The sequence below is a fragment of the Mauremys mutica genome, chromosome 4 (genome assembly GCF_020497125.1).
Source record: "Mauremys mutica isolate MM-2020 ecotype Southern chromosome 4, ASM2049712v1, whole genome shotgun sequence".
Classification (NCBI taxonomy): Eukaryota; Metazoa; Chordata; order Testudines; family Geoemydidae; genus Mauremys; species Mauremys mutica.
Window position 1 is genome coordinate 39,762,431 of NC_059075.1, and position 26,384 is coordinate 39,788,814.

At 45.1% G+C, this 26,384-nt stretch overlaps 1 protein-coding gene across 47 annotated transcripts in view; it reads right to left on the reverse strand.

Moving 5' to 3' along the window:
- NRXN3 (neurexin 3) overlaps positions 1-26,384 on the reverse strand; it is a 1,517,918-nt gene that overhangs the window by 905,528 nt on the left and 586,006 nt on the right. For 39 of the 47 annotated variants that reach the window (XM_045016752.1, XM_045016764.1, XM_045016770.1 and 36 more), the window contains 2 exons: positions 19,276-19,479; positions 8,771-8,797 (listed from right to left, as the gene is read on the reverse strand). In XM_045016752.1, the coding sequence (XP_044872687.1) occupies positions 8,771-8,797; positions 19,276-19,479 (231 nt within the window). The remainder of the gene's footprint in view (positions 1-8,770; positions 8,798-19,275; positions 19,480-26,384) is intronic. The other 8 variants (XM_045016791.1, XM_045016790.1, XM_045016785.1 and 5 more) reach the window with 1 other exon arrangement.

A 26,384-nucleotide genomic window follows, 5' to 3' on the forward strand; every position in this document is an offset into this window, starting at 1 on the left:
CACTTTCCACATTCAGAATGAAAATATTTTCAGTGTATTGCACTTTCTGCTGGCTAGAACAATGGGGTAGGGAAATATAGTGAACCTTCACTGCTGATCAAAAATTCCTGCAGCAAGTCAACAGGATTCCTTGTGGTGTCATAGGTTTTTCTGAGGATTTTCATGACTGTGCCAGCAGGATATGGGAAACATGCCCAAGACGGATCTTTCAGGGGGTGACACGTCAGAAAAATGATTATTCCTAGGAGGGGGAATTTTTCAGTGGAGATAGTACTGGTGAGAGGTTATTATTAAAGTCGTTTCTCCACAGAAGAGCATGGGCAGAGGCAGTGCAAGCTTCCCCCACACACCACACAACAACATGCCTCACCCTGACCCAAAGGGACTTTGGGAAAGAGGGAGGTTGCTCTGTATGGCCCATTCAAACGTTGGCCTCTCTCATTAGACTGCTAACAAGTGGGCAAATTAATAGCAACTGTGATTCAGATACTTGTCTCACTGGAAAAACTCTAGGTATTTCTAAGGTGTTCCCTACTATGACCTCTGCAAGCAAACTCACAGGCCGCCCTCACAACTCATTTCAGAGGCTTCTGATCAACTGACCTGGAATGTTTTTAATGTAAGCTTCCATCCTCCCTCTGCTACCACAGCTCCCTGATGGACATTTTATAGAAGCAGAACTGTCTATCAGACAGGCTAGCCTTGCAATGCAAAGAACAGGCAGGATGGTGGGCTGTGGGGACAGAGATAGTGTAGGCCACTAGTAGGACAGGCTAGTTGTTGCTCCAAGACTGCCTAGAGTGAGAAGAGGCTCCTTCTTGGAGCAGCCTCTTCTCTCTATCATTCTGTCTCCCAGGATCTTTTCACTTCTCTGAATATTGTCCAGCATCTGTGCTCTCAGAAGCTGCTATTTTGATTTTAATATTGTCAATAGGTTAACAAGTTCTCCCTTTTGATGTCTTTATCCAGGAATCAGTACATTAGCACCGCTTGCAAACAGCTGGCTTCCTGATCCATCCATCGGTATATCAGGTCTCCTAGACTCACAGTGCCTTGAAAGAAAGACAGGAAATGAAACAAGAGAGAAATAGCCCTCTGATCGTTGCCTGCTCGGCAGAATTTGAAGCTGTCCAAGAGGAGCCAAAGACTTCATTATAACTGCAGAATAGCAGAGGTGTTGGTTTTTTAGACCCGCAGTGTGATGCCCTCAGACTGATGGAATACAGCTGCTTTCTCAGGTAAATGCAACTGATCACAGCTGATCTGAGGGAAAGGCTGGGATGTGGACATACATGAATAATTTGGCCAAAGAACTGAAAAGCAAAGTTTAGGAGCCTCTTCCCCCCACCCCCTTTCCACTTCTCCCAGTCAGACTGACTGAAATCCTGCAATCATTGCCATGGGAAGGTAAGCAGGTCAGCCCACTTTTCCTAGAAGAATGTAGTAAGGCAAAGACTGTGCCCTAATGACTGATGGATAAGGTGAAACAAAGTCAGCCAACCACCTGGTAAAACTCATATCCAAGGCTCACAGAACCATTATCTGACTCTGGAATCTGCCCCTCCCATCTTCCACCCCTTTCCAATGTATGCCAGGCATCATCCACCGCATCTTTCTGGCTGTTTTTTGGTATGTGGGGGATCTATCCATTTATCTATCTAGGTGCTACTCTGGCACCCAGAACCCCAGCACTTGATTAAAGTGCTGTAATTAATATTTAATGATGAAATACTAGTTTTCTATGCTGGTTTGGATATTTTGTTTGGCTATCTTGTCTTCATGCCCTCCCAAACTATTTTTGTCTTTAGTTACACTCTCAGGCAGGGCTCTGAGTCTGCAGAGTCTTAGATTTTTATAAAGATAAATATATTAAACTGCACTCAGATTTCCAAAGGTGGCAGAGGACTTCAGAAAACCAGAGAGAGTTAATAAAACAAGGAAGATGACAAGGGTGTTGTGTAGACTGCCCAATGCGTTTCCAAGGAGTGATGACTGTCAGATAGTCAAAAGGGTGCATTCCATCTGGGTCCCAACCCTATAATGCAGTGTACAAAGAGATTGAGGGGGACTATATTCTAAACAGTGCTGTCCCTTTAAAAACAAGTGACTTTAGAAAACCCACTGAACCCTCTTCCTCAGCTCTGGAACTGACAGACCAGAACTGCAGCCTTTCTAAAGAGGAAAACAATACTACCTTGAGGGCCATCAATCAACCTCTGTTAACCAAGTCTGGGCTAACTGGAATTTGGTAAATCAAGGCTATACCAGAGTTTTTTTAGATCAGATTTAAGGCCTCCAGGACATTAAGTGACATGGGGCCTTTGTACTATGGCAAAAAAATGCATTATAATGTCACTGCTTTTTCTGACTTTACATATCAGTCTTTTGTCCTTTATTGTTTAGTATTAAATCCTACCCCCAAGGGATGAAACAACAATGAACTATGCCCCTAAAATGAATTATACCACAGCAGTACTTCAGTCTTCTCAGTCCTTGCAGTACTGGAGTAATTAAAGTAACCGCTAAAGCCTTCATTTGTTAAGAGTTCTGCATCCAGTAATACAAACCACTACGGCCTCCTCACCAGCTACTCTGGGTTCAGAACTGCTGAAATCGCTGTGATCTGCCCCAGAATGTATTGCCAAGGGCAGCTTTCAGGGTGGTGAGGCGTGCTCGGTGCTGATTAGTGTCTGTTCTGTTTTTTTTTTAATCATGATTAGTCTCTTTAGAAAATGCCCTCCTTGGGCTACTCCTTATCGAAATTAAATACATGCATAAACACCCTCTTCTTCCCCACACACTACATCATGTTTTTCCAAAGTTTATGTCAATTTTCTGCTCATGAAAGTGCAGGGTTGATAGGACTGAAAATCCTCCCCATATCCACAGAACAGGTACAGCTAAGATGGTGGCAGAGCAGTCTTCCTGCACACAGAACCCACTGCCAGAGAGGAGTCCAGTCTCCAAAAGCCATGCAAACCTGGTCATCTATGTTGAGACTGCCAACTGTGGGCTTTTATCACATGGATAACTGTCCGCTTTTATCTGGACTGAGGCCAATACATCACCTCACGCAGGCCACCAAACAGCCTTCAGATGGCAATGGCTTTCAGTCACTACATACCTGGGCGGGATTCAAATTAGCAAGTCGGAGCCAAAAGGCTCCACATCCTGTTACCTTGCCACAGAGGAATTTTTCATTTAAACCTGGAATGCTACCAGAGAATGGCAGAAAGAATCTCTTTTTAACATGACCTCTTTAGAAGGTACCATTCAAAAATACAGCTTCCTTCCTTCCTTCCCACACTGCAATGGCAGCATTGGGCTGAACTGGCACTTGAATACATGACTTCCAGCCCAAAGGTGAGAATGCTACCAGCTAAGCTGTTCAGACACTAAAGCTCCTAAAAGTAGCTGCAATGTTACAGTACAACATGCTAATGACTTGTCATTATTTCTCAGTCTGTGTTAGCATTAATTTCCTCCTGGATTACATTAAATTGGCATTAGGAGATACTAACGTCACAAATATGATGGGGACATCTAATCATATCACCTCATTTTACAGATAATATTTTCTTGTTAGAGCATTATTAAGCTTTTATTAAAATGACAGCAGATTCCCTAAGAAAATAGAGAAAGGCTCGTAGTGTTACAATGTTTTGATTAGATTTGGGTTAGCATGGTTGCATATTTGTTTATGATAATGCAGTGAGAGAAAAGCTCTTAACATCTCCCGGAGAGTCATATATCACAGGCTCCTGCTTTATGTTGCTACGTTGGTACTTAACAAAATGAAACTTTGACATTATGGAAAATGGAATTTAACAGGGCACTAAATACAACACAGTCTGCAGCTGGAAGGGGAGATCTGACCTCATGTCTTAGCTACCTGCTATTGTCAGAGGTAGCTCCATGTAGCAGGGTGGACCCCTGCTCCGGGGTTTTAAGGGGTTTAAAAAGTGGCCTGACAGGGCTGAGCTGATTAGGGAAGTGGCTGCAGCTGGGGGCCACGCCCCAAACTGAGGAGCAGGGCCTTATAAAAGGCAGGGAAGCCAGGAGCCCAGACAGTCTCTCGCTGGTGATAGAGAGCGATGGGCCTAGCTGCTTGGTAGACGAGACAAGGTACCTAGGGTGAAGCAGGGCTGGGGACAGGCTGAGGAGCTGGGGAGCTCTGGCCTGGAAAGCCCCAGGCTGCTACCTAGCAGAGGGCAGAAGGTACTGGGAGGTTGCAGAGGGCAACTGAAGGTTAGGCCAAGGCAGCAGGTCCAAACCTCCTTTGCCAATGATGAGTACTGGATACTGCAGTCTGCCCCAGTGAGGGGGGTGCTAAATAGAGACTGGGCAGTAGCCACTACTGAGGCGAAGTGGGGATAGTAGGGTGGGGGGTTCCCAAGGAAGGGGAAACCCAGACAGCAAGAAAGGGGTTATCGCCAGGGGGCAGCACCCCAGAGAAAGGGGCACCGGGTCCGAGGAGGGACACAGGGGCCTATGAACAGGGGGATCACCAGCCTGCAGAGGGTGCTCCAGGGCTGAACAGAGTAAATTTGGAGAGCAACCAGCAGGAGGCGCCGCAGGGGTGAGTCCGACCCGTTTACACTCCACAATTAACTGGACTCCTAGCAAGGAACCAACCCTGAGGCCCCCTAAGAAACACAGGGTCTCCTAGTAGCAACTGAGCTATGAGATCTCTTCCCTCCCCTCTGTTCCTGCTACTTGAAATGGAAGAAAAAGTAGGCTCATAGGTTGCTGAGGCTTCAAGACCCACACAAATAAATGGGCCCTTGGGAAATGACTTGCTTTGCATGTTCTAGTAAGACGTGAAGGCCTCACTATGAAATGTTGAGAGAGAACCCAGCAGTGTTCCTTGGATCAAAGACGACTGCTGTCTCAAAATTTTTGCCTCCTATGTTGGTAACACCCACCTCCTTGTCTGTGATCAGAGACACAATGTGGGAAGGTGGGAGATATGTAAATGAGGCCAGGAAATAGGAAGCAAAAAATAATCCAGAAATGTCACTAACATGAGGACTTCTGCATCCTGTACTCCAAAAGCTACTATAATTGAAATATATGCAGTGCCATTCCTTAGGCTTCAGCTTGACTAGACACTGAAGAATACACCCCTAGGAATGAGAGATGGTCACCGAAAAAGAGATGCAGAATGCAAAGATTAGAGCACACTGGAGAGGTAAAGAAATACTGGATAGCATGGCACAATAGATGAACGCTATAAGGGCTTTCCTACCTTCCTCATAGGTATATTGGCCACTTCAGGAGGCTGGATAGAAGAGGAGATGGACAAAAGAGCTGTTCCCCTTGGGAAAATCCTGTGTTCTTATATTCAAAGTTCAGTCCCCCTTCATTTTTTAAAAAGTTTATGTTTGTACAAGCAGAAACATTTGACAGGCAGGGATCTCTCCTTCAAAGCCAGACAACACAATTGTTCCATCTGTTAGGTCTGTGCTGAGAAATCACTCTACACAGCTTCAAACTCTGTGATCTGAGAAACTGCTTCTCATCTTGCTTTCATTGGTGTAACACTACAGACTTTAATGGAATTACCCCTGATTTAAGTGAGATAAGCATCGGGCACTTTAGACTTCAGACTTCGCCAGTGGAGGTCTTTCCAAGAGTGAAGCGAGGGAGTGTTTTTTAAAGTAAAATAGATACATGAAAAGAAGAACATGCCCCTATAAAACAGGATACCGGATCAATCATCCCACCCTACAATTTGGAGGTATGAAAGGGATGAGGAATGAAGCAGAGCAGGAAAAATGGAGTGGTGGAGGGCAGAACATGACATCATCAGGAAATGTGAACAACCCACAGATGCAGCAAAGTAGCACAAAAGCTCCCCCAACCCAAAACCATCCTTCAATGAACAGAAAGAGCAATGAGAATCAAAGTCCTTACCTGTCACTGCATGCTGGAAGCCTTGGAGGCAGCATGAGCTGCAGTGCTGTCTGTGACCATGCTAGTAGGATACCCAGGCCACATCACTTTTACTATTCCATGGGATCTCCCAACCACAGCTCTGTTTGCTTTTAAAACACGATCCAGGTCTCCTGTGTTCGGTTAGCAATGGTGACTGCATAATCTGAGGCCCCTCAACTGGAAAGGAAGCTTATTTCTTGACCTCACTCACCCTTAAACCCCTCTCCTCACCTCAACACACATGCATGTCCTCCCGACCTCTGAAATGTTACCCTGAATCCAAGGAGGGATTCAGGCTACATACCCAGAATATTAATCAACCTAGGAGACCCACACCTGGGAGACCCACAGCCATATCTGTAACTCCTCATGCACAAATAAATCACCAGCCTCCTACAAGGATGAGATTTTGCTTTTGCTGTTGCCTACGCAAATTGAACTTAGACATAGAACAGGGATATACAGTTTCCCCACTAGTCAGCTCCCATATGGTTCCCTTCCAGTAATTGGGACGGACAGACAGCCTGAGTCTTTCTGCCATACCAGTGGTGCAGCAAAGGTTTGAAAAAAACAAAAAGGAAGAAGAAGAAAAAACCCAACAAAGCAGAAAATCATAAAAAGTAAATTAGGAAAATCCAGGTTGTTTTAAAAATAAATAAATAAAATCTTTGCCAGAAGAACATATTTAAATATGCAAAAGTCTAGACTATTAAAAATTCATGAAAGCAAAATGATTTAGAGAGATGCTGACGCTGGTGGGGAAACTGACACAAACCGCTTGTCTGATTTCTTTTGTCTGTCTTTTTTTTCTCTCTTTCCTTTTTTATTACTACTAAAGGACATTAATTTGCATGAAAACAGAATCTTTGTTTCCTCCTCTTGCTGCTGATTCCACACCTGAAGACAGAGCCCTTTCTGGGTGACACTGTAGGAATCAGCTGTTCTCAAATAAGGGTGTGGCTGGGGAGGACATCAGATGCTACCTCTGAGACCGGTGCTCAGAGGGCACACTAATAATGAGCATGGAATAAGTTCCTGGATGGATGGGGGAATAAGTAGCAAGGAGCATGGAAAGTCTTGGGAAACAAAAGATCCCATTTTTATGCAAATGTCCTTAGTAGTGCTGGACAGAAACTGGCAATCTCATTTTGCAGCGATTCAGGGAATAATTTTCCTGGCCTTGTTTTGCACCCTTGAATACAATATTCAAACTAACCTAAAAGCTCAAAAGGAAATTCAGACAAAGGCTCCATGTTCCTCCTGCTTTCAGATCCATGGAGCCAGTCAGTTCCACATGGCACTGCATAGCATACTGAGGATGCTAGCCAGCCCACATCCTGCACACATCTCTGTGCACTCTTGCTCCATTGCAGACTGACATGTGAGGAAGCTGCCAGTTACCAGGAGAGGAAACAGGTGTGCCATCTGCTCAGGTGTATATATATATATATATTTTTTTTTTATCCCCTGCTACATCTGCACACCTCCCCTTGGTTTGGGCCAATACCATATGTGAAACAATCAAATGTTGTACGGTTTCCATCATTGCACCTGCACAGAGAGTCCCAACTGAAGGGAAAGTAGCAAAGGGAATGATTCCCAGAGAGAATCTGCCATTGCTGCTGCTGGCTGTTTCATTGCTACTTGTTCGCTCTAGAGGACAGAGTCTGAGGCGGTGCCTCCTGGCGCAGCTCCTGGTGCTGTTAGAAAACTCAGCCTGAATGAAGTGACCCTACATAACTTGCTCCTTCCCTGGCCTCCCACTAGCTTGGATTGGACAGACTATATAGCTCAAAGGATAAAGCCAACAGGGTTTAGAAAAACCCACCAAGCCAGGTTTGCCTTCTTGTCTTCTGGTACCTCCAGAGCAACTTGTTCAGCATTCCATAAACCCCCCTGCATGGAGCACAGCACAGAAGGGCCACCAGTTCAGAAAGGAATTTTGTTTTAATTAGAGATGAGCCTTAAAAAAAATCCTTGGGTCCAGCAGCCACTAACTTTGGAGGCTGATTGGCTCCAAAATCCAGACCCACGTTTTGTGGCCTGAGGCCCATACTTATTTCAACAAGTTCTAAACTCATGATTTTTGAAACATGGCAGGAGAGACTCTCTCTATTGCACTACAGAGTTTCTGGCTGGGATGTGGTCTTTAATGATTACTCTTTATGGCATTCCTAAGCCCCCTTCTGTCTCACACAGACTGAAAGGGACCCAGAGTTAGTCCCTCAGATGGGATTTGTCACAGAAGTCTAGCTGGTGAGGTGACCTGCAGGTGATTCTCATATAAGAGTCTGAGATGCTACCCCAATGCTAAGGGCTTCTCCCCCCCACCCCAAAAGCCCACCAGCCCCCTTAAAAATGGTATTGAAGAAATATCAGATTAAGCAGCCACCACTGTGTCCTGAACACGTTTTATTATAGGGGTGTTTTTCAGGTAGTGGAGAAGTGTATACAGTACCTGTTGTTACCTTTACGTGTTCTCTAAATATCTCTAAAGGCATTTCCCAAAAGACAACAGGTTACCACTGAAACACATTTTCAGCTCATCCCAATGCCCAGGTGCTGTTCTGCAAAGCCATGAAATAACAGTTCATCTCCTCCTGAGAGAAACCTCACATAATACATTTGCACACAATCACCATGAATCCTTCCCTCCTCCCCCAGCCCCAGATCCCACCCTATCTTTGATTTTTGTATTTAAAAAATGAATAAGAAAGGAAAAAAAGAAGGAAAGAAAGAAAAAGAAAAACAGCTTATAAACTAGCAAAGGAAATAAAGTTAATTTCTTTTTTTAATATATAGAGAACAAAATGAAACTTGAGGGAAAACTTACTGGCGTTACAGTTTATCCTGATACAGTCTAGATGGGGAAAAATAAATGAAAGATGAAATTGCATCCTTCAAGGTAACAGCTGCAGACATCCAAAAACAATCAGTCCACCCTTCCGGGGACAGACACACGCAAAGAGATGTGGCCATTTTATATTTATATACAATCTGTACAAGCTCAGGCATGGGTGTATATGTACAGTATAGTCTATTGAAATATCAGATACATATGCATATATATATACATACACACCCGTATATATATATACACACATTTGTAAAGAGAGATATACCTATATACATATATATCCACATATCGACACAAAAAGTTCTTTTCTTTTTAAGGAAGCCTATACAACTAAGATTATCTACTGCTTCAGACCACGAACTGATATTAATTAAAAGGAAAAAAAATTGACAAGTAATTAAGGCACAAAATAATCTTCCTCAAAATGCAAGTCATACCCCAATGTCCTTTCTATTTTTTGAAACCCTCTGCAATTTCTCTGAGAAGCTTGACGTTTAAAGGCAACCTTTACATTTGGTTTCATTTGAATTAATTAATAGTTATTGCATAAATATACCACCTGTTCAACACAGTATACCTGTAAAATCAGTCTATCGACGTTGGTTGGTGCAATATTTAACCCTTTCCACCTCTTCCCAGGACAGACCCTCTCTCACTCCCCTTAATGTTAGCCCAGATTGCTTTGAAAAAATGTGCACAGGTGCATTTGCCACTGTCCATTCAAGCGAGGAAAGGGTTAATATACCCCTCAGTTGTGTCCTATCATAAAATGGCCACTTGCAAACGGCTAACCGCACGAACACCCAGCCCAGATTTCAGCTACTTTTTGGGAGGTTGGGGTGATTTTTTTGATTGGTTGGGAGAGGGTTTTGTTGTTGGTTTTTTGGGTTTTTTTTTTGGGAGGGAGGGGGTTCAAAGATACCCAGCTCAGCCAGCTCCTCAGAGCCCAGTCTTGTCTTGCTGCCTGAATGTTAGTACTGAATGAGACACCTGTAACATTCAGGCAGAAGGTGAAACAGGCAGTGAAGTGGCAGACCTCAGAATCTTTGACAGCCCTGCCTGCTTCGCTCAGGGGTTCCACACTGGAGGAAGGGAGAAAAGGAGCATAGGAAGAAAGGAGGAAAGAAAAAGAAACAAAGGGATACAGAATTCCGTTTGTTCGCGCTAATAAATAGTAACAGAGAAAACAAGTGGTGTTTGATGGCCTGAACCAGAGAACTTCTGAGCACCTGCTGCTTCCACTTAACTTACTAGAAACGGCAAGTGCTCAGCCCTCCTCAGGATGAGGCCCCTGGGGAGGCTGATTTGATCCTTGGGGTTGTGAACATCCCCCCACTGGAGTGCCCCAACGTGAGCATGGAGTTAATGCATCACCACAGTACCAGGCGTCTTTGACCATCCTGGTCTTCTCTCATAAACCCCAGGTTAAGGATCATAGTCTCTGAGTTCTGGCCATCCTGACTGGATATCCTGGAGGAGGTAACCGCAGCCTTGCCCAGCACAGCTGTTTGTCTGTATCATGGGGATATGGCCCAGCAGCAGCAGATATACAGAAAGTGAGAGGAGAGACTGGAAAGAACATAGAGGGGGAGAGAGCTAAATCGGCTGCATATCAGGGTGAAATGCTTTTACTCCAAAGGGTGTAATAAGGACAATTCTTTCAGTAGTAGAAACAAACTGCAACTTTAAAAAATAAAAAGGAGGGGACTGAAGGAAAAGAATCAGTTTCTATAAATAAAGAAGGGGTGGAAGTGATTAGGGATAGACCAATCAGAAGCAGCAATGCCAGAGAGAGTCTGTTCTCAAGCAGAAATTCTCTTGAGAAAATCTGGGGTTGGTTTTGTGCGATTAGGTTTGTCATGTGTCGTCAACCGCAACAGAAAAGTGGGAGCAAACAGCCCTGGAGCAATTGGTACGATCACCATACAGTGGTAGCTATATCCCTTATGGGAGGGGTGAGGGAAGCCCTCTAAAATATATAAGAAACCAGCTGTCTTTTCCTCTCTGACCAGAGAGAGAGAGAGAGAGAGAGAGAGATCAGTATAGGGGTTTACTAGGGACAAAGTCACAAATGATCAGTATGGAGAAATATGTCAGGGTTCTGAACAACAATAATCAAACTGGGAAACTAAAAAGTCAGTGGAAAAATATGATAAATTTGCCTGGAGAATTCTTGCTTCATTATACAGGGGGTTTGAATGTTTCCACATGTTCCAAAGTATTTTTTTCAGAGTGAGTTGCTGTATGGGGGTGGAGGACCAATGCTTTGGGAGAGAGACAAATACACTCCCTGTTTTGTCTGGTAGGGTTTTTAATGTACAACAAGATACCAAGCCATTTAGTGATTTGCTAAAATTACCTGGATTTTGTGGGAGGCTAGATTTCCAGGCTCTGAGAACATGAGAGCACTGACTGATCCCTTTTCCCCTTCCCAACCAAAAATGACAACCAGCCAGGGCACTGTCTTCCAATACCAATGGTCACCCTACAGGACATCTTCCATGGGAAGCGTTTGCATTGCAGGGATTCTAAATCTGCTGAAGGTCTTATGAACCATCTATTTATTTGAACCAACCCTCTGAGATGTTTAAGATTCACCCATGACTGGATTTTATCACCCCATGATACCAGTGACATGTGAGCTACTGAAACTGCAGATGCTCAGTACCTCTCAAAATCAGGCCCAAGCTGTTTAAAGTTGGGCAGCAAAAAACGGAGGCATCTAAAAATCAATGTCTACTGCAAAAACTTAGGATCAAGTCTTTATTTCCTGTCCCAGGGCACCACTTTTGGCCTTAGCCTAGGGTAGCAGAGAGGATTAAGCCATCAGTGAATGAAACTATTTTTCTCCCCATTATACCAAGCTTCAAAAGGATGTAAATGGCTCTTTAAATCAGAGCAACACTGTGAAACCAATGCACTCCCAGGTTGTTGTGGGGTAGAAGGTACATATTAAGGTACAGATCCAGGTAGTCAAAGCAAGATCAGCTGAGGAGCTTGGCAGTAATTAAAGAAACCTCCTGGGATTCCCCCATGTTCATATTGGTACAGTAAGGCTTTTGGTAATCCTTGCTGAGGGTTCTCAACACTGTAATTGGGTTTTACTAATGGGATTTGCTTTATTTCAGTCTGGATGAATTCCTGACTCAAAGTGGTTTTCTGTTCCTTTGGATTTAAAGGTGAGCACGGCCAGAGTAGCTGTAGATCTAGTTAGCAACTGTTAGGTTTAGTCAATGAATGAGATGTCTGGAGGGTAGGGGGCAAAGCCGAAGTGCCAAGTCTATGGGAGTGGGGGGGGAGTGGGAAGACCCAGTCCAGAGACCTTCCTTCATTTATGCCTATTGTAAATCAGGAGCTCCTCATCAACAGCTCAGCAGGTAGGATCTCCTAGCACTGGATTTTCAGGAGCATGTTCCCTGGGCACAGGTCTAGGGGTTCCTCTGCACACAGAAGGTTAATGGCGCCAGTGCAATAGGCTAAAGTTAAAGGCAGCATTTGGTATGTAGTTTAAGGGAAACACAAGTGTGCATAGACCGAGTGTGGTGTGCAGAAGTTGTGGAAAGGAAGCAAGTACAGGAAACAGAGCAGTGGGAATGAAGGGCTCTGACAGCCAGAAATAACCTATTTAAATGGTAGAGGCTGAATTCATCCCTGGAGTCATTCCACCTACATTTCTGGAATTACACCAGGGTTCTCATGGCCCTGTTTATCTGCAGGACACAGTTGTTATGTATATCTGCCCCATCACCCTGGAGTCCTCCACCTACACACTCATTGAAAGTTTTGCTGCTTCAGGCAGGGCCGCCCAGACGGTGGGGGGGGGAAGTGGGGCAATTTGCCCCAGGCCCTGGGCCCTGCAGGGGCCCCCACTAGAGTTTTTCGGGGGCCCTGGAGTGGGGTCCTTCACTCGCTCCAGGGGCCCCGGAAAACTCTTGCGGGGCCTGGGCCCCCAGAGCTTCTTCCGCTCCGGGTCTTTGGTGGCGGGGGGTCCTTCTGCTCCAGGGCGGAAGGACCCCCCACCGCTGAATTACCACTGAAGTGGGACCCGCCACCGAAGTGCTGGGTCTTTGGCCGTAATTCGGCGGCGGGGAGTCCCCGCCGCGGGTCTTCGGGGCACTTCAGAGGCGGGTCCCGGAGCGGAAGGACCTCCTGCTGCCGAATTACCGCCGAAGCGGGGCCCCCCGCCACTGAAGACCCCAGGCCCCCTGAATCCTCTGGGCGGCCCTGGCTTCAGGTGGCCCCTTCTTCAGTTATGTACGGGTGGTGTGTAACAGTCAGGATCTTCTGGAAACTATGCTTGTCTGAGTTTCTCAGCATCTGTCTTTGTGAGGTGTGTATCAGTCCTTTTGAGGAGCAGGGAAATTCTAAATCCCCATGTTTGTCAGGGATGGGGAGGCACTGGAGTGTGCTGGGGGTGGGGGGGGGAAATTATGAGCACGACTGGAAAGTAAATTTGGAAATGCAAACTTCTCACTCAGGACTCTTCTGAGAATGGACAGGGTATGCAATTATAGGGCCAGCTTTCCCCCAGTCCCTACCTATTGTCATTATAATAATTCCTGTAACAGGAATTGTGAGACCTTCAGCCATAAAAAAATAAAAAAGGGAATATGGCATTTCAGTGCAGAACCAGGGCTGTGATTTCCCCATACTGGGCAGTAGGGGGCAAAGGTGAGCTGCCTCAGTCTTTCACTAGGGGACAGGGTGCTCACCAGCACAGATAGTTAGCTTGCAGAGCATTGCTAAGGCAGGGGGTCTTTCTTCAGAATCAGTGAAAGGGAACATCTCTATGTGAAGGGGAGTGCATGCTGCTTCCTTCAATAAGGTCCAGACCTGGCTCTGGAAGTGCAGCCCACAGGATCCCAGCAGTGCTGGATGGGAAGGGGGAAGCACAGGACAAATTAATGCTGCTTACTCTGGACCATTTCCTCCAGGAAAGCTGGATATAGTAAAACAAAACAAAGAGCGTAACAAGGCAAGGATATGTTGGGTGTGAATAAGAAAGTGCCTCATTAGTGGCAGAGTCTGAGGAGCTGGGAGGGAGGGGGTGTCAAAGTGCAGCAGCTGTGTCTGGCTGGGCAGGGTGCAAGACTGTTTTATGCAGGGCGTGTGGACACTGAGAGCAAAATTATGTATAAATGAAATGTATGAAAAGATGTGTGTACTGTGTGTGTAAAGGGGTGTCAACGAGAATCAGTGCCTGTTGTGTTCTGTGCATACATGTGTTTTGTGTGTGATACGCACACATTTGTAACAGAGAGTGAGGCGTATGAGTGACAAATCATTCCCTCTGGGAAGGGACCATACAGCCTCAGCAGTGCTGGAGGACTCTGACCCACAGCCACTGAGCCAAACACCTCTCAGGGGGCAAAGCAGAAATTACTGGTTTGGAAAGCCCAAGACATCACTGCCCCCCTCGAGGCTAGAGCTCAGTTCAGGATAGGAAGAAGCTATGAGTCAGATGAGCTTCCTATGTGCTGTGCTGCAGAAGGGGCTTTATTCCAGTCACCAGTATCCTGAGGGAGGGCATAGGAGAGAAGACAGAAGCTAAATGCTCTCAAACATAGCTCAAGGGCAGCACAAGCCAGCCCATAGGAAGGCAGAGGAAGAAGGTGGCTGTTCCCAGCTGATATGCCATTTGTCTCACACTCAGCATGTCTTTGAAGTTGCAAGGGCTATTCCAGAGCACCCTTCACTGTATTTCTCTCTCTCTCTCTCTCTCCCCCCCTTCCTTTCTCAACTCAGTTGTGAGATCTATCACATTTGGGTTCCAACCTTCACACAGCAAACATCCAGTATGCTGTGAAATGTGCTAACACAAAGAACACACAGCCCCAGGCTCCTGGCTGGGAAGGTCTGACACAGCTCCTCATCCCCTTTAAATGAACAGAATTAATAGTCAAGGCTCTTTCCTTCCCCCTCCCACCCAAGTCTGCATTGGAGTAAGCATTCCTGGTTTAGTTTTTGGCAATGAATGCTGCAGTGGTGAGGGGGATATGCCAGCCCCTGCAGGCTTCTCTGTACACTCTGTTCTCAGGGCTGTTTGCTGTGCGGGCCGCAGGCTTCAGGCCTTTGAAGGGTTGAATACCATCTTTTGATTTACCATGGCTGATGGGGTGTGAGAAGCTTTACAACTCAAATACACAGGGAAAAAAAAACAGCACAGAAAAATACTCATACCATAACAGAACCCAAATGGAATTGAACGAGAAAAAAAAGACGGACATTTCTTAGTAATAGCTTTAAATAACTTAGAAAAAAAGCACAAGTAGATAATACACCACTCAAAACAGTCTGTGCTGATACAGATCTGGTGCTTACCAGCCCATTTGGGGATTCGGATGTATGACTGGTCAGATCTGAGCTCCCCCTTATTTGGAGTTGGTGGCCATCTGTCACTTAAAAGGGCATTTTGGCATTGTCAAGCCAGAAGGTCTTGGATTTCACTTGGATGTAACCTATCTCCTCAAACAGTTGACAAGAACACCAACTAAACAACTGGGAGTTGATGGCTGGGCTTCTTGGCACTGCAAAGCTTCCCCCGCCCCCCAAGGTCTCAGATTTGATCTCTTCCTTCAATAACATAATCTAAGCCCTTTGGAAAACAGAGAAGTCCTGATTTAAGGTCTTGTGGGAAACCTTTGTAACTTGGGGGGGTGGTTTTCAGACAAGTAGGGATAACTTGGTTCAGTGTTCCAAATAATGGAAATTAAGGTTCTGTGGCTCAAATCACTGGGGGAGCAGAGAGGCATAGGCTCCCCTCTCAGCTGCAGCATTAGTCATTTTATTGGAGCACAGACCTTCAGAGCTCTGCAGGGCCAAAGCTCCATGTCTGCAAAGCTTAGGAGCTCAGCAAAAATAATGATTCAGCCACTGCCGCTCCAGCATAACTGACCTTCAGTGACAGAGTTTTGGTTCACCAGGGTTTCCCCCCCCCATGTACCAGTCCCTTAGCCAAGGACAGTATGTAGCGTATACTGTAATATGAAGCTCTTGGTCAAAACTCCAGTAAAATGCTCAGAAAGTATTTTCAGTCATATTCTTTAGGTGGTAGGGCATTAAAAGCCAGATGTTTAGCACCTGGCCCAGGTCTAATGGTCTCCAGAAGGTCTGTGTAACAAGTTACCACAGCTGACGGAACAAGCAATATTGACAGGCATTGGAAGAAAATGTTTTCTGCTCTCCTCGCCAAAGGGAAAGCCACTATGATGTAAAGTAGAACCCTTTAAAGTGAGGAGGGGGAGATTAAATGGGCAGAAAATGTTTCCTGCCTTGCCTTGCAGGTACCAGAGTGCCCTCTTCCCTCACTGATTTCCATGGAAGTTGAAGGTGTCTCAGTACCTATCAGGTGGTATCAGGGAGCTCAGCAGGGTAGAGCTCATTAAGGACAATACTTTACATGCTGCAGTGCCTGGTGAGAGAGCATCTCCAAGTGCTTTGCAAGCATCCACTACTGAAGCCTCACTGCTTCCCTGCAAGGTAAGGTAGCTTTAGCACCCTTAGCAGAGGGATGAAGTGAGGCACTAGAGGGTAAAGGGACTTGCTCAGGATCACAGTGAGATCATGGCAAAATTCAGAATAGGACCCAGGTGTCCCAGATTCCCAAACCCAGATCTGACAACATAACACGCTCTCCCTCTTAAAATATGAGATTTGGCCTCACAGCACTTTGATTCTCAGACAGACAAACTTTTTCACTCTAATTATCAGAAAGCATTTCAGAAAAGGGACCTTGGGAAGGGACAGAAATTCTCAGGGTGCTAGATTATTTGGACAAATAGCATTGGATGGGAAAAGCAAGCAGCTGCAAACACACTAATCACACACATGCTGGAGTTGTTTGAAAGATTTTCTTTACACATTAGACTACAGAACAATAATTCTTTGGAATTGATCCCCAAAGGGGACATGGTAGGCATAAGGGATTCTCCACTTCACTTAAAACTGATACAGGCAGAGATGGATGCCACATGAGAAGTCATTGTGGCAGCTGGGATGATCTATTTCCCCATGGATCAGTGCATTTTAGTACTACCTCTGCTGCCATGCTGGCTGGACACTCAATGATGCTTTACAGTGCTCTAGTTCAGCTGAGTACAGCATGTAAATGCCAGACAACAGGAGCTATGTAACAGTGCAGTATTTTTCCATCTAAGGGAACACGTAACGCTTCCAGATCCTCATGGGATGGAGACTCTTTTCATTTCTCATTTTTAAAGATAGGAGCTTGTTCTAACAGATCATTCCCTTTTCACCCTCCAAACCCAACAGTAAAAGAAGGGGCTGACTTTCCCTTCCAGAGCCAAAGGAGGCTAGAAGCAGGTATTTTGGAAACCAGTTAATGCCACCTCCTGGGTCAGCCCTAGAGGGGTGACTGGAGGGCAATATGTTACACTGTTCCTTGTTGACCTCCAACACCTGAAAGTCCAGATGAGGACCAAGGTGGAGCAGTCCCTAGAAGAACCATTCAAGTTATGTGGTTCATTCAGCTCTGGTGTGGCATGATCTAGATGATACCACCTATGTCTAGCTGTGACATGGTTCAATGACCGAATCACATCAATATATAGTCCGATGTGTGACACTGTCACTGCACTGTGCAAAGTCATTGCAATGTCTCTTCTTCACATTACGGCCCAGCCAGGACTCAGGAGCGAGTTTCCTATTGATAACTCATAGTATCTGAGAGACGTCACAATGGGGCTTGGAATTTCAAAAGCTAGCCCAAGCTCATTGTGGAGCATACACTTAGTTCCTGTTAGATACCCTAAATACACTTCTACCTCGACATAACACTGTCATTGGGAGCCAAAAAAATCTTACCGCGTTATAGGTGAAACCGTGTTATATTGAACTTGCTCTACCACAGTGCGCAGCCCCGCCCCCGTCCCGGAGCACTGCTTTACTGCGTTATATCCAAATTCATGTTATATCGGGTGGCGTTATATCGAGGTAGCGGTGTATTAGGGGAGGCTTACCATTTCCAATAAGTACCATGGCTCTGCAGTTCTAGCTCAGATTCTCCTCTCAGTTATACTAGTGCAACCACACGTAGTCAACCAGATAGCAGCAGTATAAGTGAGAAGAGTATTTCACTTACTCCAAAAATACCAAACAACCAAACCCACCCAATATCTCTTTATCCCTTCCCCCCTCCACACACACACTGGCACTTTGCCTATTCAAGATTTTCAGACATGGGAGTCAAAAAGCTGCCACCAGGGGACCCATCCACACTGCTGGCCTACAATAGTGAGAGAATGAGGGGAAGCTGGATGCATCCTCAACCAAGTATCCCTAGATAATTAGAGTGGATTGTTTTGTTGATCTACAGACCCCAGTTACTCAGCTCAGGTTAATAAGAGAGTCTGTGTTTGTTATGAAGGAAACTTCCCCACAACCATCATTTTTATTATCAAATTTGTTCCCACTCAGGTTCTGTCTGGGAATGAATAACTTTGAGAAGACAGAAGTAGGCTTGGCAAGCTGGTCAACTGAAGGCCTTTTGACCGTGGGCAAATATTGCAGCAAGAATGTCCCGCTGCAGGTGGCGGCCTACCTTTTTGATTGCATCAGGTTGCTATTCTTGCATTTTTTAAGAACTTCATGTAATTGTGTTTCACATTTTTCTGAGTTAAAATAACTCAGTTAAGTAATTTTTTGTAATTAGGAATAAGTATCTAAGGCTTACGCTATCAAAATCATAAAGTCTTACTCTTTTGTTATTGTTGTCATGGTTCTAATACCTGAGTGCTTTAAAATATTTGATCATTTTGACATAATTTGACTGATCAATTGATCAATTATTTTTGGACTGGTAAATTGACCCACCCTACACAGAACATAACCTTTCTGGGTGCTCCCCCTATCTTTATTACTTGAATTTAAAAAACACACTAAGTCATTCAACAGAAAGGGCCTTAAAGGCTACAACCTACATTAGAGTTACTTGAACATGCAGGGCCACTACTGCAGAACACAACAGTATTTTTTATAAGGACTTGGGTCCTGAGAAGGTTCAGCATTCAAACCATTAGACCAAGACCAGTCTCTTGAGAGCATGGGATTCACAGCACCTACCCCTTCCCTCCATGTCTGTTTGGCTTCCCTCCCATGCCCTGCTTTGACTGTTTTGAGTGGTGGAAAAGAGGCTGAATTAATGAGTATATGATTGATCAAAAGATGGACCAAGTAGCATGTTTTACACAAAGCTAACCAGTTCCAGACCAAGAAAGGAAACTTAAAAACATAAAGACTTAAAAACCACCACTATCCATGACCAAGAATTGACATCAAATGTCCATGCAGAAACTGTCAGAGAGAATTTCTCTCTCCGCAGATAGTATCATTACAAGGGTCTCAGCAGCTACTTTAGAAATCAATCATATCCAATCAAACCAACAAAAAAAAAGAAAAATGATAAAGAAAACACTAATCACAAGCCCAAACTAAAAGTGGAAGGGGGAATCTCTGTACGATACCTAAATTGACCATGAGTTTGACACGCCCTCCATCAAGCTCCAGGCGAAGGGTGTCAGCAGAATCCCGTGAAGTGGTGGCCATTAACAGCCCATAGGCACGCTGGGACATGAAGCGGAAAGACACATCTTCTGCCTCTGTGTGCATGACCATGGGCATGATGATCTTCATATACATGCTACCATCGTAGCTCAAGATGGAAGCCTCTGCGGAGAAGAAAAGAAACAATGACTAACCATGAGAGCTACGTAATGCTTCTGTGGCACACTTACACTGTTTATATAGCAATCACTTCACCCACCACTGAAATGGGGCCACTTCTGGGGTATAAATGCAGTGGATCACCCAGCAGTGGCTTCACACAGCAATATTACACTACAGGTTAGAGCAGGAAACAGAAGATATTGTATCCAGTTAAAACTAAAATATGGGGAAGCAGAATGCAGTTATCCACACTAGAATTTCCCAGGAATCCCAGAATAGCACCCCCTCTTGTGAAAAGGGCCATGGGATCTTTAATGATCACTTGTTGCCAGGACCTTAATTTTATTATCTTCTAAAAGACAGCTTCTTCTCTGGCAGCCCAGCTTCCTCTAGCACTGTCCAGGGTCACTAGTTTAGACAGTCCCTACTAACTCACCAAAACACCTTCCTGCAGCACATGGGTTTTACTTTGGCGATCACATATCAAATATTTTAAGGAATGTCACTTATTTGGTAGGGCATTTGATCAGATAGAGAGTATTTTCCAAGCAACAATTTTGCAAGAAATCACAGACTGTGATACAACTGTACAATTTTTAAACCCATATAGTGATATTTCTTAAATATAAGCTTTGCCCAGTAATTTTCATACTGCCTTCCTTTAGGTCTTTAAAATGAACAGCAGGTCATCAGCCTGCTTGAAGATATCCTGGCCACACACAGGACAGGCCCAGCATTTAGAAAAACTATACAGCCCGAGATGGAATCGCTTCAGCAATCACATACATTCACAAATTGTACACAGGCTGGCACAAGCCCTTTCTCAGCCAGGGATGACGGGCAATGGCTCCTTCAACCTTGCAGAAGCTCCATTACCCAGAGGACAAAACATTCTGAAATAGCCCAATTGTCACAATCAACACAGCTGTTCAGTGAGCTGCCAGTCAGCCTAAAGGTCTAGCTGACTATCATCCAGAGGGATGTTTGTGGCCCAAAAATGGGTACTAGGAATTTTACAAGGACAAGGAACACACAGAAAACATGTCAAGGCTTACACTTTTGGTTTGATTTTGGTGGGTTTTTTAAAAACCCATGGTTAGAAATTAAGGAAAAAACCCACATGTGTTATCTTTCATCTAGAACCTACAAAAATCCTGAGAGGGAGAGGCATTGTTTAGAATAGATCAAGGAAGTATAACTAGGAAAGGGTGAAGCTGAGCAAAGGAAAAATTGAGGCTAGATAGCAGGAGAAATTTACCTTAGGGTAAGTTAGTGTGTGGAACAGTCTTCCAAGAAAAGTGGTTGAACTTCCATTGCTTGGGGATACTAAAAAACTAGGTTGGGTAAAGCCCTGCAGCATAGACTACAGGAAATATTAGCCAGGGATGGACTATCAGGTCTTCTCTGCCTCTATTTTGTGTGTGATCCTATGAGTTTGTGAGTCTGCTTTCTCCTTGAGATGTGTGTAAAACTCATTTGTTTTAATGGAGGGGATATTGTAGGGGACAAATATGTACTAGCATGGTGCAGGTTTCTGAATAAGTCTTTTCTAGCTCTGACGTCTCTTCCTCCATTATTTTTTCCCTTACTGGTACAAGTTGGCTAATGTTCCAGGAGCCATGCTGGTATGATCAATGGTGCTGTGATGCAAAACAAGGAAAGAAACTAACCAAGACCCATATCAGGTTTAAGTATCACTAGAAACACAGGAAATGGCACAGGATAGAGGTAGGAAGAATACCAGGAAAATGGAAAAGGAAAATCAGAGTCAGGAAAGAAATTACATTTTTCCATCTTCAAGGGCATCACAGAAAATAGAGATGTGAGGGGAGGAAAGGAGCTATAAAAATAAGTACTTAATATTCTCTATTTCCACACATTTTTTGCCTGAGGAGACGGATGTACATCTCTAAAGGGGTGGAATTGAAGTCTCATGCTAGAACTCTGGCAACCTGTGCAGATTTATAATTATCATTTCAGTCCCTGGATTAGTAAATTTTATAAATTCCATAAACACATTAATACATGAATTAGAGTGTCCCCTTCCCTTGCAGATAACACTGAGTAACGGCAATCACTCCATGTGGGATATTAATCATAGAATCATGTAAGAGAATCCAGAGTTGGAAAAGACCTCCTATGGTGAGACACAAGCAGGCCCGGGCACGAGTATTACCTCTGTGTCCAACCATCTACTCTTTCACCAAAAGGGATCGTGTGTGGTCTCTGACAAAAGCTAAGAATTAGCTAATTGTCCTGGGTACTGCAAAATGTTTGTATAGGAAACAATTTTAGAGTTATGTAACATGTAGGATATTATGTTCCAAATCATTGAGAGCAAAACCTGTTCCCTGAGGGAGTGGGAGTCTAAGAGCTGACCTAAGCAACATGAGGAAAAATGGACATCTGTCAACTGTGCTAGTTTGCATTTACAGTCTGGGGCAGACACAGGTTTCAGCATTTACAAAGACAAAAGAACCCAAATAAAAGTCTCTGACTAGGGGCCCCTTGGGTCAAAGGACAATAGTCTCTAAGGGTACGTCCATACTACCCGCCGGGTCGGCGGGTAGCAATCGACTTCTCGGAGTTCGATATATCGCGTCTCATCTAGACGCGATATATCGAATTCTGAACGCGCTCCCGTCGACTCTGGAACTCCACCACCGCGAACGGCGGTGGCGGAGTCGACGGGGGAGCCGCGGACTTCGATCCCGCGCCGTGAGGACGGGTAAGTAGTTCGAACTAAGGTAGTTCGACTTCAGCTACGCTATTCGCGTAGCTGAAGTTGCGTACCTTAGTTCGACCCCCCACCCCCAGTGTAGACCAGGCCTAACTGTCTAAGGGAAGGAGAAAGAGGGTGGGCGTTAGTGCAGTAGATATATAGGTATGTGGGTGGAGCAGATATGATGAAGAGTGGGTGTGTGGATGGCTGGGAGGCATGGTGGGGAATCAGTACTTGTTTGTGGGTTCACTAGCAGATCACACTACTGGTATGGCACAGAGAGACTAATACACCAGAATCTCTGACCTTTGTTAGCAGCGTTAAATTCTCTACACAGCAAAGCAATAATGGGATCACTAAGTAACATACAAATAACCAACCATTCTCCTCATCTGCACTTCCCACCCACGCTTGTACACCTATCCACAGGACACCTGCCCCCACCTGCACAGCCACACACCTCCTGTGTGCCAGCCGTTAGTGACATACATCACCCAGCGAAATACATCTGCTCTTGGCTAAGGGTCACAGAGGGAAATGGAAGCACCTTTTTCAGATTGAGGAGCTGGGCTTGGCTTATCAAAATCCAAGCACTTTCCCCTTCACTTCTGCATCCCTAACTTGCCACCTGCAGCTGCAAGCTGGAACCAAATGTACTGTATATTATACATATATTCACAGGCTACGTGTGTACACACACACACTCCCTCTCTCTCTCCCTCCCCACCCTCCTCGCTGTGGATTGTATTAGAAAGTGCAGTCAAGCATGAAATGGCATTTTGAGGCCTTCAGCTCAGATGTGCCCTGCATAAAACAGTTGTTTGCACTAGCAGCAAAGAGTCCTGTGGCACCTTATAGACTAATAGACGTTTTGGAGCATGAGCTTTCATGGGTGAATACCCACTTCATCGGATGCATGTCTGAAGTGGGTATTCACCCACGAAAGCTCATGCTCCAAAACGTCTGTTAGTCTATAAGGTGCCACAGGACTCTTTGCTGCTTTTACAGATCCAGACTAACACGGCTCCCCTCTGATACTTGTTTGCACTACCCTTTGTGGGGAGTTGGGAGGAGAGGGTGCATAGTACTTAATTTGTAATGAAAGAAGTGCCAGGTCTCAAAAAAATTTTTTACATTCATAACTGATCCAACAAGTCCAGAGGTACTGGGGCTCAGCCCTGACACAAATTAAGCATTTGGAGTGTATCTAACAAGAGCCCCAAATCTGTTCCCTCCCTATTCATGGTGCTATTTATTAGATATGTGGAAGCCATTTTGCACCTGTTATAAGCTAGTACTTGGTCTTCTTCCAGAGCTCAAAGAAAAAGTGGAGAAGCAACAGTAACGGTAGGAAGAGCAGAGATCCAGAGAAAAGCCCCTTTCCTGCAAAGAGGGCCTGCCTGCATAATTCAACTCCTCCACTCCCTGTTCTACAGAATGATTGCCTGCACCCCTAGCACTACAGGTAAAACAAAAGAGTCAAGATTTAAAAAAAAAATGTATTATTATATCTATTAGAGAGGGACCAGAACAGCTCCCAGAATTGCTGGAGAGAGTACAAAAAACTAGGCCTAACCCCACACCTGAATTTTCTGAGGAGGATTTCTGTAGCATCGGCTGAACCAGAACCTGAAGACAAATGGATTTTGAAGATAGGGGTTGCAGAAGCTGTCTAACTTCAGTCCCAAACTCTGATCCAAGCGTGGTGGCTGTAGCTCATCTCTAATATTTAAAGCATTAAGAACTGATAACAGGTGCAGGGGGTGAGCCAACAAAAGGATGGAGGCAGGACTTAAGAAGTAGGAAATCACCTCTCAGCATACAAAACACTCCTCCCTCTCCTCCAGGCCAGGGCTGAAGCAAACTGGAGATGAGATATGTGCAAGGAGAGAAACTTACCCTGCAACTGCCCATGCTGTCCCTATTCAGAGGAGAGAAAGAGGCTTTCAGGGCTGTCGATCCAGCCCCATTCATCAGATCACCTTTCATTAAAAATTAAAATAACTCAGCAGACTTGTGCTTGGATTGAGTGCTAGAGTACCATAGAGGATGTGCTTATGACACAGTCATCCAGCGTCCGCTAGGGTTGGTATTAGCTCTGTAAACATCACATGATGACAGAATGGCCATTATTTGACAAAGTCCCCCAGTTAAAACGTATGAGCTTGAAGAGTGGTCAATTGCAGAAATATATCCCATTAATCTTTACCAGATGACCTGTGCCCATCCTGGCCTTTAACTCAGAGGTGTGACTGGTGACCACTACAAGTTTCAGTGTACAATGCTATATCTATGTAAGCAGGATTTGAATGAATGCTTCCCTGACCGCTAGCTGGGAGGGGAAGAGACTTTGGGTGTGTTTATGTAAATATAGTTTGCTCCTGCCCTGCTTAAATATGCAGCAGATAGAGCGGTGTCAAAGTAATCAACTTTGGCTGGTGCTGGGTTACAAATCACCTTAGTACTGAATGCAAGGGTAGTGAAATACGGTTACCAATGTTGTAAATATTGTAGGAATACAGGAAAGCAGGACTATAAGGGGGTCACACTCAATGAAAAGAACCCCGTTAAGCCAGGGGCTTGAATGCCAGAACCCTGTGAAAGCAAGAGGGGTAAGACCAGATGTCCCAGCCAGGAGGTATGGACTATCCCCAAGAGTCCTCCCTGGACTTATTAAACCTGCTCAAAGAAAGAGCTAAATAGGCTTTGTTAAGAGCCTTTGTTATTTTAAGTGGTCAAACAGAGCTGAAACCATATTATGTGCAGTAAGAGTGGGTTAATGCCATGTCTGATAAGAACTAAAAAAATCACTGAGAGCTGAAATTACTTGAGATGGGGCTATGTTTCTGCCCAGCCTCCAAAGAGCTGAAATTTACTAAGAGGCTGATGTACAGAGATCACAGCAGAGAGGCAGGTGGCAGCAGAAGTTGGCTGACAGTGAGCTGGTGAATGAGTGGCTAGTGAGGCTGGCAGAGAGGCGCAGTGAGCGGACAGGTGGTGGAGAGGTATGGTGAGCAGCCAGCAGGGCGGCTGGCGGAGAGGGCCATAGGAGAGCCCCGTGAAGAGGGGTGGCAAGCGAGTGCTCGAGCAGCAGAGCGAGTAAGGTGCCTCTTTTACACCTCCTCCTCCACCCAGGGTGGGAGGTGAACTCTGCAGATGCACCTCTGGACTCTGGGTCTGCACTGATCAAGGACAGCAACTGTGAGTGGGGTGCAGAGAAGGGTCAGCCAGGTGAAAGAGACTTTTGGGTTGCTAGACTTAAGAACCTGAGGGGAAAAGGACACTCCCCAACTTACTTGGGGGTGGGTCTTTTGCTCATGGTTTGTTTATGAACCCTGTTTGTGGTGTTTTCCCAAATTAACGCCCAGTTACTTCCCTCCTTTTATTAAAAGTTTCTTTTCTACACTCACTCTCTGTGCTTGCGAGTGGGGAAGTATTGTGTCTCAGAGGTGCCCAGGGATGGTGTGTCATTTTCCCAGGTTACTGGGTGGGACTTGAGCTGGTTTTGTGTTGTATCGATGGAAAGGAACCCCTAGATATTGAACCCAGCCCTGGTTGCTGCTGGCTCCACCTGGCAGAAGGGTTATATCTATATCCATATGCCTTGGCTGCTCAGATGAAGATAGCGTATTGCACTGTGGAGCCTGTAGTCTCCATAGGCTGCACTTCTGAATTAAAGAGAATGATTGCTACAATCTGATATGCAGACTGTTTGTGAATCCTGGCAAACACCCCTTCTTCCCACATCCCCCTCTCTCACCCGCAACAGAGAGCAGCCAGCAGAAAGGAAGGAAGGAAGGATTAGGGTACTGGTAATGACTTACTGAGCTTTCACCTCTCTGCTACAAGTTTACATGCAAAAGCAAGCCCATGTGCTCAAAAGCTGTGCCTAGCCAATGGCACCTTGGTGGACTTTGTCAAATTAGTTGATGGGGCTCAAGACAACTCCTAGTGGTCAGGTGGTCACATTACACAAACACAACACAAAATATGCATTAACTCTGAATGGTCCATGCAGACTGGACTCTATCTCACTCCTAAGAGCGCCCCCTCTAGGTTAAAATTAGGGCAGATTGGAAGGAGTTGTATTTGTAAGAGAAGCTTGTAGAACTATTACCTTGCCACACCTGAGCACTTCATTCCTCAGGACCAGGGGTGAAAGTAGAAATAGGGACTTACAGGTAC